We start from the raw sequence: 10,916 nt of genomic DNA, 5'->3' as shown, positions 1-10,916 counted from the left end.
GAACCTAGTCCACATATAGGTCCCTTTCTAAAAATAGTGTTATCGTTCAAAACTCACATAAAAATAATAGTATCGTGATGAAATTCGACACAAACAATATTTATATAAACCCAAATCTATCTGTTAAGTTTCATAAGTAAAGGCCTAAAAGTATGCAAAACCTTTTATTGCAAATATGCATTGCAATTTATTGTAAATATTCATAAAAAATACTTGAGTTTTATCACAAAATTTATAAGTTTGTTCAGCGATCGCAAAAACTCGCAGAATTTTTTTACACAAAATGAAAGAAAATAGTCCAAACTTTCATTTAGTAGTAGTACTAACACGGAGGTAGACCGAGCTAACTTATTTTTTTTCTAATGAAAACTGCAAATGCTAAATTTTTTGGAGCCATTTTGATTTGCTCAGATCTCTTCTTTCCTATTAAATTCAAAATACTATATTTAAATAAAAATGCTCTAAAATTATTGGTGGTGGAACCATATTTATTGTATAAACAACTGAAATGTAGTAAAATTTTCATAAGTTTTCGTTGTATAATATTTAGATAAATTTACCACACTCTTTTTTACACAAAATTTATTTTTTTTTCGAAAACAAATCATGTTTTTCTACTAATGAAACATTTCTCTACAGAATTGCATCATTAGATTTCTAAAAAATAACTGTGGTTAGTAAACTAACCACTTCACTCCACAAAAAACCATTGAATTGTGTGGTTTTTTCATGTTTTGTTTAATTTTTTCTTACTTTTTATAATAAACTAACCTTGATTCAAGTAAAAATGCAATTGTTTTGATTTTAAACTCATACACAAAAAAGCGTGGCTGAAAGAGTAAAAGCATGAAATTTTCAGAGGTTGTCTCGGATTTTAGCTTTTTGCGTTATTTTGATGATTTTAAACAGCTAACTTCTCGAAAGCATATCTGACAGAATTATTTGTGAATCCCGAAGATATCTGCGAAGATTCAACAAACAGACAGGCAGGCAGATATACAGAAAAAAAGACAGACAGACAGACGGACTTGGCTTAATCGACTCAGCTATCTATAAGGATTCAAAATATATATACTTCATAGGGTCGGAAAATTATATTGTGAAAATTACAAACGGAATGACAAACTTATATATACCCTTCTCACGAAGGTGAAGGGTATAAAAAATCGAAATAAAAACAAGTAAGAGAGCTATATTCGGCTGTGCCGAATCTTATATACCCTTCACCAAATTATACTTTAAAATAAAAATTTTATCGGTCCATATGTGACCATAGCAACGATAATCACTATAATATCCATAAAACTCTGATAAATTGAATTTGATTTTGTTGGTATTTTTATAATATTTGGGTTGAAATTTGTTTATATACTTATTATATCAGGTTTAAAAACATTCAGTCAAAATATTATTGTTTAAAAAAAAACTCATAAAAATCGTACTTTTTTCGATATAAAAGTGGTTATTATAATATATAAATATGGGTAAAATGAATAAAACACAATTTTCTAAAAAATTTTAATGAGCAAAAAAGTAACTTTTTTTCTGTGGCTCCTCATATAAGTCTCATCCCAAAAATACATCAACGCTATATCGATATACTTTTGAAGTTTGACTAAATATATTTGTTTACCATAAGGAACATTTTAACCAATTATAAAGTATATAAATTGTTAATTAGCTTATTTTATTCCTATTACAAAAATTTTAGACTCTGTTGGCAATTGGAGGAATATGTAGTTATTTCAATTATAAATTGCTGAATTAGATAACATGGTATTTAAGATTCGGCATAGTCCAATATAGAACTCCAACTTGTTTTAAATGTACTTGACAGTGTGCAATTCGAAAATTAAATTTTTATATATTTTTCAGATAAAAAGATCTAACTACATAATAAAGAGGTCAGTAAGTCTGAAAACATCATAAAGGCATCATTTAGTATATTTATATTTTTTTGGGCCTAATCATCATTTGCACAAATTTCAAAGAATACTTGCAACCGTTAGGACCATTCCAACAAATACCCATATTAGTGTTAGCCGATTTAGCTTTATCGTAATATTTTCCATTTAAATTGCTAGAAAACAAAATTGTTTACTTTAGTTACATAAATACTTAAACAAAAAAGCTCGCTTAAGTTACCTCCAAAAACATTTTTCATACCACCATGCTGCCTCATACAGCTTGGCACAATTATTCTCGGAATTGTCATTGTCACGATCTTTGGTAGTAAATGGCCAACCCTGATGTTGGCTGAATGCATCTGCAGCATTGCCAGAATATTTGCCCACTTTAATTAGTTTATAATTTTCCGATTCATTGCCAACCGCAAAGCCATCATATTTGGCATATTTAGAAGTTTCGTTAAAGTCTTGTAGTTGAATCAATAGCTCCATGGGTTGCAGTGTAGACGTCAAAGCATGCAATTTATCTAAGCCGATGAAAAATTCTCCATCAATACTGCCGAAACCTTGTTTGTAATCAGACCAACCTCTAAAAAAATCGACGGTGCCATTAATGCGTCTTTGGATTACAGTCCAACCACCACCTTGGGTATGGTTATCACAGGCGACCCAAAATGGTTTAGGCTTATAAAGCTGATTGTATATGCGACATTTGTTATTCGCACAATGATAAGTATTAGAATCTGCACAACTGGTAGGATATGTTTTGGTAGTACTGGAATTTCAATACAAAATTAATTCATTCACTTTCACATTTGTACGGTAATAAATTTAAAAGTTGATTATGAATAGGGGTTTAATTTATTATTTAATTCTGTTAAAATTTCTTGAGTAATTAATTCGCTTTAATACTGTTCCGCTTTTTTAAATTGGTATAACACTCAGCTTAAAGAATACCAATCAGATTCTGTTACTGAGTCGATTTATTACTGTCTGTCCATGTAAATCATGTTATCAAACTGATTATCAAAGTGATCATCCATTGGATGAGGATTGTCTTAACTCTCTGAAATCGGTCAATTGATTCACTTAGCTCCCATAAAACTACCAAGTAAGCTGTATATAATAGTAAATCAAATATAAACATTTTCTATGTATCGGTCAATAACTAAACAAAATCAGTTAAACGTTCATGAATTTTTGGTATTTTATAATTTACGACTTCCGAAAATTACTTTAATAGGCATACATGCATCTTCTGTAGACAGTAGATACAAATTCTAACCGAATTCGGGAACAAATTTTTAATACTTGCTTATGCAAACTTACCAAACTAATGTCTGATCACCGGTCTCTAGACAAATCTTGGTTGCTTCTGAAATTATCGTATATAAATATATAAATTAATTTTGCAGTTTTTATTTTCTTACCAGTTTCATTTAGATATTTGTGTAGATTTCGATTTTGATCCATTGTTATAGTATCAACATTTGTTAATTTCTTGTCAATATTTTGTAATAAAGTTAATTTATTGGATATACTATCACCCAGCTGGCGTGTACTGGTTTCCCAACTGGCCTTTTTCAATATATTTTCCACATTCTTTAGCTTATCACTAAAGCTATTGAATAGAACATCGTGGGTTTTCACTATTTCCTTGATGTCACTGACCATACGCCATTTATCTCCAGTATTGATGATTTGGTTTTGTTTGCTTATCAAATTATTTGTTTCACCTAAATTTTCCTTGATTTGTCCCCGTATATTAGTTTCTGAGCTCTGAATTCTCCGTGAAATCTTATCGAAGTTTTGCACGAACCTTTGTAGAATTTCACTTTGTTTATCCAATTGCAATTGTATCGCCTCCAATTGGCTCTCGAATCGAGTGTAGTCACAAGCTAAGTATTCATCGCAAGCCAGTGTGTATTTGGACTGTTAAGTAAATAATTAGATTTACAAAGTACATATTTATATATTGATAGATGCAAATCATTCTAAATACTTGCATTGATTGCAGCTTGTACAAAATTGTGGGAATTCCAGATGTAGAAAAATGATAAGAAATACAGTCGAGTTTTGTAATGCATTTCTTACTCGTTTATTTATATTTAATGTTTACTTGTTCATTTACAGATACTGAATGAACTGCAATTAATATTTCACTCAGTTTATATATGTAGAATTGAAAGATGTAGTGATAAGAAATAATTCCATTGCAATTACTAGTTCTTAGATTTGTTGTTTCTGTTGAATTATTCATAGATCAGTGATTAACTGGCGAACAATCAGTTCAGAAATAAGTAGCAACAAATGTATGTAATTTTATTTATTGTATCTACATTATTTAATGAACTAACAATAAGTGGTATAAATCTTATATCTAATAATTATTATTTAATAAGTCCAGCCAGTGCCGGACGAAAAATTCATGGTTGTTTTGGTTAAATTGGCATTCTTCCTTCTAGATTAGGTCCTTCTTAATCGAGTGCGGCCACGTTTAACTAATATACAATATAATGCGGGCCAATGGGTTTGGGTGAATTTCAAGCTTTTTTACATATTTTTCTGCATTCTTCGTGATCTCAGTTTTTACAAGGGACACGTTTAGATCTTTGTGTATATTCGCATTTTTGATATACCAGGGGGCAACTGTGATCATTCTTAGAAACTTGTTTTGGCGTCTCTGGATCTTTTCTACATTAGACGCTGAGGCCGTGCCCCATAGCTGAATGCCATAACACCATATCGGTTTTATGATCATGTTCTAAAGTAATAGTTTACAATCTAAACTAAGCGTAGAGTTTCTGCCAATAAGCCAATTAATTTGAATTGATTTCAATTTCATTTGAATCAACTTTGCATCTATATGACTTTTCCATGTAAGGCGACGATCGAGATGTATTCCGAGGTATTTCACTTCCGATTGTTGAATTATTGTTTGGTTATTGATATGAATAGGGTGCATGATTCTCTGCGCAATGTAAATGTTATGTGTGTGCATTTTTGCTCGTTGACTTTAATTTTCCATTGTTTTAACCATTTTTCTAATTTAAATATGTGGTTTTGTAAGTAACGAGACGCTTCTTGAGGGTTTTCGTGAATGCTTAGAATAGCAGTATCATCAGCAAATGTTGATGTATGAGTGCGATCGTTAGTTGGCATATCAGACGAATATATCAAATATAAACAAGTAAGAGTGCTATATTCGGCTATGCCGAATCTTATATACCCTTCACCTTTGTTGTGGATGCATTATTATTTTTTAAAATTAGTATATATGTATGTACATTGCCCACTTTCAGCGTACAGCATCCTAAATTTATCAAGAACACAAAAAACAACAACGCCAAACGAAACAAAACACCAAAAGAAAAAACAAAAACAAAATACGCAAGGCAATGAAACCAACACACATCCAAACATACGTTTAATTGTATAAAAAACAACAACAACGCCAAAAAAACAAAATACGCAAAGCATGCACATTCAAACATACGATTTGTTGTTTTTTTGTCAAAAAAACCAACACACAACCAAACTAAACTTTAGTTGTATAAAAAACAACAACAACGCCAAGAGAAACAAAACACAAAAAAAAACAAAATACACAAAGCTTGCACATCCAAGCATACGTTTTGTTGTTTTTTTTGTCAAAGCATGCAATACATTGTGTTTTTTGATGAAATTTTCAGAGGTTGTCTCGGATTTTTGCTCATATCTCCGTTATTTATGGACGGATTTTGCTGATTTTAAATAGCAAAATTCTCGAAAGTATGTCTGACAGAATTGTTGAAGATTTGGATCCCGGAGATATCTGGGGCCTTCAGAAAATTGATTTCAACAGACAGACAGACAGACAGACGGACAGACAGACAGACAGACGGACATGGCTTAATCGACTCCGCTATCTATAAGGATCCAGAATATATATACTTTATAGGGTCGGAAATAAAAAATGTAGAAATTACAAACGGAATGACAAACTTATATATACCCTTCTCACGAAGCTGAAGGGTATAAAAAAGTTCCCAGGATACTGCCTTGGGGGACTCCAGCTTCAATGGGTTGTGCAGTACTTAAAAAGTTTCCCTCTTTAACCTTAAATGTTCGACCAGTTAAATAGCTTTCCAACAGCTTATGTGTGTTTGCCGGTAAATTTTGACTCAATTTGTATATTAATCCAGCATGTCATACCTTATCAAACGCTTGAGAGATGTCGATGAAGAGTGCGGAACAGTATTTCTTTTCTTCAAACTCTTTTCTCACCATATCTACAAGTCTATGCGTTTGTTCGATAGTACTGTGTTTTCTTCTAAATCCAAATTGATAATTCGGAATACAATTGTTTTCAGTTAACATCGGGTACAACTTGTTCATAAGTATCTTCTCAAATAGCTTTGATATATTAGACAATAGGCTGATGTGTCTGTATGATTCTACTTTTGATATATATAAGCACTTATTTAGGTCATTACTAGCAACTCATTATTATTTATCTTCTCAAATAGCTTTGATATATTAGACAATAGGCTGATGTGTCTGTATGATTCTACTTTTGATATATATAAGCACTTATTTAGGTCATTACTAGCAACTCATTATTATTTATTTGAAATAATGAGAATAGTTAGTAACACTTATTACTCTGTAACACATGAAATAATTACCAAACATTACCACTTTAACGATAAATCTCATACAAATGTTAGTATCAAAATAAAATTGTATCGGTCCATATATTACCATAGTACTAGGGTATTCGAACTATTCGATTTTTCTCTTGTTCGAATAAATAGAATAATTCGAATAAGAGATTTTAACTTGTTCGAATAATTCGATCACACGTTTAAAATTAATCGAATTATTCGAATAATTTAAATTTTTTTAAAAAAGTAAAAAATGAAGTTTTGATGTCGGTTTTTTAATATTTTATTGTTAAAGAAAAACAAAAAATAACGTTAAAGTTAACAATTCATGTACTGATAATGTTAAAAAACACAAAGTCCATCATTAAATTTTCAACAGAAATATAACTTATATCGTATAGTTAAGCTAAACGGACGTGTTTTTTTCTATCTCCGCAAATATCTCGTTTTTTTTTTGATGATATTGACGGCTAAAAATAAATTAAATATAAAAAAAAGAATATATATATATCTTTAACGCGAATGGACGCGAAATTATATTTAAATATACAATCGTTTTTTGATTAAGTCATAAAATATAATATTAAAAGTGCCAATTAAAGTTTCGTTCTGGTGTTTGTTTTCTTTTTTCCACCAATAAAGAGCACAAGTGCAAAAAAATAAACAGAGAATACTCTTTATGAGTTTCTCAAGTGGTAATCATAGTGAGCGCAGGCTTAGCATGAACGGCAGAAATGCATATGTGTTTGTGAATGTTGAAGAAAATTCGAAAGAAAACAAAAATACAAGAGTTGATGACAGCTTGTATTTGACCGCCAAACAAAGTGATCGAGCTCGTTCATTATCCCCCGCTTTGTTTACGAAAGGTGTTTGTACAACAAAAGAAAATTTGCCGTTGACAGCTGTTGATGGAAATATGGTAACCAAAAGTAAACTTTTTAGTAGCGCCTGAAGGTATGCTAAATAATTCACCCCCTAAAACAAAAACCTGCACAGTAAGTACAAACCCAATTAACCATAGTACGGGAGCAATACCTAAAAATGTTCAGCCCAAATATAGTGCACAAAAACCACAAATCCAAGTGGGAATTGATAGGTACATTACCGTACTGAAACGAGGACGCAGCCCAAGATCCTCAAAAATCGCATCAACCGCAAAAATTCATAAAGATAGGGAAATTGATAGGAAAACTACCGAAAACAGATTTTCTATTTTGCAAGATGAAGCAGCTGACCACCCAACATTACCCAAGTCGTCCAAACCCCCTCCTATTTATTTGAGAGAGCAAAATTCGAATGCTCTAATTAAGAATTTAATCTTAATTAGAGCGAATTTGAAAACAATAAACAAAGTTTTTACACATACCAATTGAAGAGTAGCAAAGGGCTTCAAATTGTTATTAAGGGTATTGACTCTTGTGTAGATCCTGAAGATATAAAGGCTGCTTTGGAACATAACAAGTTTAAAATAAAAAATGTAGTCAACATTAGAAATCGCGAGAAAATTCCCCAACCAATGTTTAGAGTTGAACTAGAACCAGGTGATGTTAATCTCAAGAAAAATGAAACACACCCAATTTACAATTTAAAATATTTATTGCATCGTAAAATTACGATAGAAGAGCCACATAAGAGATCGGGACCAGTCCAGTGTTTAAACTGTCAAGAATATGGTCATACTAGGGCATATTGCAAACTACCCCCTGTTTGCGTGGTGTGTGGATAAATCCAAAAACGACTCAAAAGTAAAAAAATGCAGCAATTGTGGCGGAAATCACACAGCAAATTACAGAGGATGCCCAGTATATTCTATAGTTAAAAGAACATTAACACAGAAACCCGGTATTTATCCTGTGCAATCAAAGAACCTAGTTGATACCCATTACCCCCAAATCTCGCAAACCATGAATAATAAAGGTTCATACGCTAGTGTTCTAAAAACGAATCCAACTTTTGCTCAAAACCCACCAATAGGAAAAGAAAATAACCCTAATATCAATGTGGAATTTGCAGACCAACATCCCACTTCTAATTTTAGTCGACTGGAAGCTACAATAGAGACCCTAGTGAAATCGGTTAACAATTTTACCAAATCTATGAGTAATATGATGCAGGAAATGCTTAAAATGCAATCCATGTTATTACAAGCTATCCTAAATAAGCCATGAACTGTTTGAAAATATGTTTCTGGAATGCAAACGGCATACGCCAACACAAAAACGAACTCGAATATTTTTTAAGAAACCAACAAATTGATGTAATGCTGGTTTCTGAAACTCATTTGACGTCCAGAAGTTCCTTTCGAATAAATGGATACGTAATATATGATACCAAAGATCTCAGAGGTAGAGCATGCGGAGGCTCGGCAATTTTAATAAAAGCTCGAATCAAACACTACTTAATGTGTGATCTTTGCGAAGATTATCTTCAAGCTACTACAATCTGTCTTGAAGATTTTGATCGAAACTTAGTGATTTCATCGATATACTCACCCCCTAGATTTTCAATTACAGAAAGTCAATATAATAGATTTTTTAAATCACTAGGCCCCCTTTTCCTGGCTGCTGGCGATTATAATGCTAAGCACACATTCTGGGGATCACGACTGATTACCCCTAAAGGTCGTGTTTTGTTTGATACAATTTCTAAAATGGGATTGAATGTGATTTCGAGCGGCCAACCTACCTACTGGCCTACTGACCCACGAAAAATACCGGATGTTATTGATTTTAGCGTGATGAAAAATATCCCTGGAGAAATGATTCAAGTTGAATCCTCGATGGAACTATCTTCAGATCACTCACCCACTATTGTTACTTTATTGAGCCCCCGAGAAATTGTATCCCCGACTGGTACTTTAGCGATGACAGGCACAAGAATTGATTGGCTCAAATATAAAAAATACCTCAGTACACATTGCTCGGAAAACATACCGCTAAGAACACCAGAAAACATCGATCACTCTCTTATCAATTTCGATACAAATCTCAAACTGGCTGTTCAACATGCTACCCAAACCCCCCGACAAATCAGATATAATAGAATTTATTCTGCAGATATCGAACGGCTCTTAAATGAAAAAAGAAGAGTTCGAAGAGAGTGTCAATTGCACAGATCCCCCCAACTCAAATCGAAGCTTAAAGATTGTATAAAAAGACTTAAAAAGCTCTTGGAATTTCGAAAAATGGAATCATTGAATAAATATTTAGAAAGCCTGGACGCAACCCCGCAATCGTATTACTCATTATGGCGAGCAACAAAAAGTCTTAAAAGACCTGTAATATGTAAGCCCCCCTTGCGAAATTCAAGTGGTGGTTGGGCAAGAAATGATACTGAAAAAGGGAATCTGTTTGTTAATCATTTGAAAAACGTATTTACACCGAACACATCAAATGAAGCAATTGAGTTGCCACCTGTTGTACCCCATTTTGGAGCAGTCGTACCCCTACGTTTTGAGATTCGAGAGATCGAAAAGGCAATTGTTGATTTGAACTCCAAGAAAGCACCTGGTATTGATAAAATCAGTAACAAGATGCTTATGGAGCTACCCCGGATAGCAATAAAAATAATTCTTTTTATTTTTAATGCTATATTACGCCTTGAATATTATCCTCCAGAATGGAAGGTTTCACTGGTTACCATGATACTTAAGCCGGGAAAAGATCACACAAAAGTAGAATCATACAGACCAATAAGCCTATTGTCCAATATATCAAAGCTATTTGAGAAGATACTTATGAACAAGTTGTACCCGATGTTAATTGAAAACAATTGTATTCCGAATCATCAATTTGGTTTTAGAAGAAAACACAGTACTATCGAACAAACCCATAGACTTGTAAATATTGTAAGAAAAGCGTTTGAGGAAAAGAAATATTGTTCCGCTCTCTTTATTGACATTTCTCAAGCGTTTGATAAAGTATGGCATGATGGTTTAATATACAAACTGAGTCAAAATTTACCCGCAAACACACATAAGCTATTGGAAAGCTATTTAACTGGTCGAACATTTAAGGTTAAAGAAGGAGACTTTTTAAGTAGTCCCCAACCCATTGAAGCTGGAGTCCCCCAAGGCAGTATCCTGGGACCCTTTTTATATTTGATATATTCGTCTGATATGCCAACTAACAATCGTACTCATACATCAACATTTGCTGATGATACTGATATTCTAAGCATTCATGAAAACCCTCAAGAAGCATCTCGTTACTTACAAAATCACATATTTGAATTAGAAAAATGGTTAAAACAATGGAAAATTAAAGTCAATGAGCAAAAATGAACCCACATAACATTTACATTGCGTAGAGAATCATGCCCCCTATTCATATCAATAACCAAACAATAATTCAACAATCGGAAG

At 32.5% G+C, this 10,916-nt stretch overlaps 1 protein-coding gene across 1 annotated transcript; it reads right to left on the bottom strand.

The window, feature by feature from the left end:
• Positions 1 to 1,504: 1,504 nt before the first annotated feature.
• On the bottom strand, positions 1,505 to 4,040 carry LOC135954996 (ficolin-1-like). The gene is made up of 5 exons (XM_065505265.1): positions 3,914 to 4,040; positions 3,338 to 3,839; positions 3,237 to 3,282; positions 2,146 to 2,682; positions 1,505 to 2,080 (listed from the first exon to the last, which is right to left on the bottom strand). The coding sequence occupies exons 1-5, from the start codon at positions 3,992 to 3,994 to the stop codon at positions 1,948 to 1,950; spliced, it is 1,299 nt and encodes a 432-aa protein (XP_065361337.1). The 5' UTR covers positions 3,995 to 4,040; the 3' UTR covers positions 1,505 to 1,947.
• Between the last annotated feature and the right edge of the window lie 6,876 nt (positions 4,041 to 10,916).

This window comes from Calliphora vicina, chromosome 3, assembly GCF_958450345.1.
Source record: "Calliphora vicina chromosome 3, idCalVici1.1, whole genome shotgun sequence".
Classification (NCBI taxonomy): Eukaryota; Metazoa; Arthropoda; class Insecta; order Diptera; family Calliphoridae; genus Calliphora; species Calliphora vicina.
Note: the sequence above shows the minus strand (reverse complement) of the source record. Positions and strands in the feature narration are given on the sequence as shown.

Excerpts from the sequence above, each read along its gene's own strand:
- LOC135954996 (XM_065505265.1), bottom strand. The coding sequence starts at position 3,994 with ATGCATTACAAAACTCGACTGTATTTCTTATCATTTTTCTACATCTGG. Across the intron at positions 3,840-3,913 it reads TTGTACAAGCTGCAATCAAT|TCCAAATACACACTGGCTTG; the intron begins GCAAGTATTTAG and ends TTTACTTAACAG. Across the intron at positions 3,283-3,337 it reads CAAATATCTAAATGAAACTG|AAGCAACCAAGATTTGTCTA; the intron begins GTAAGAAAATAA and ends CGATAATTTCAG.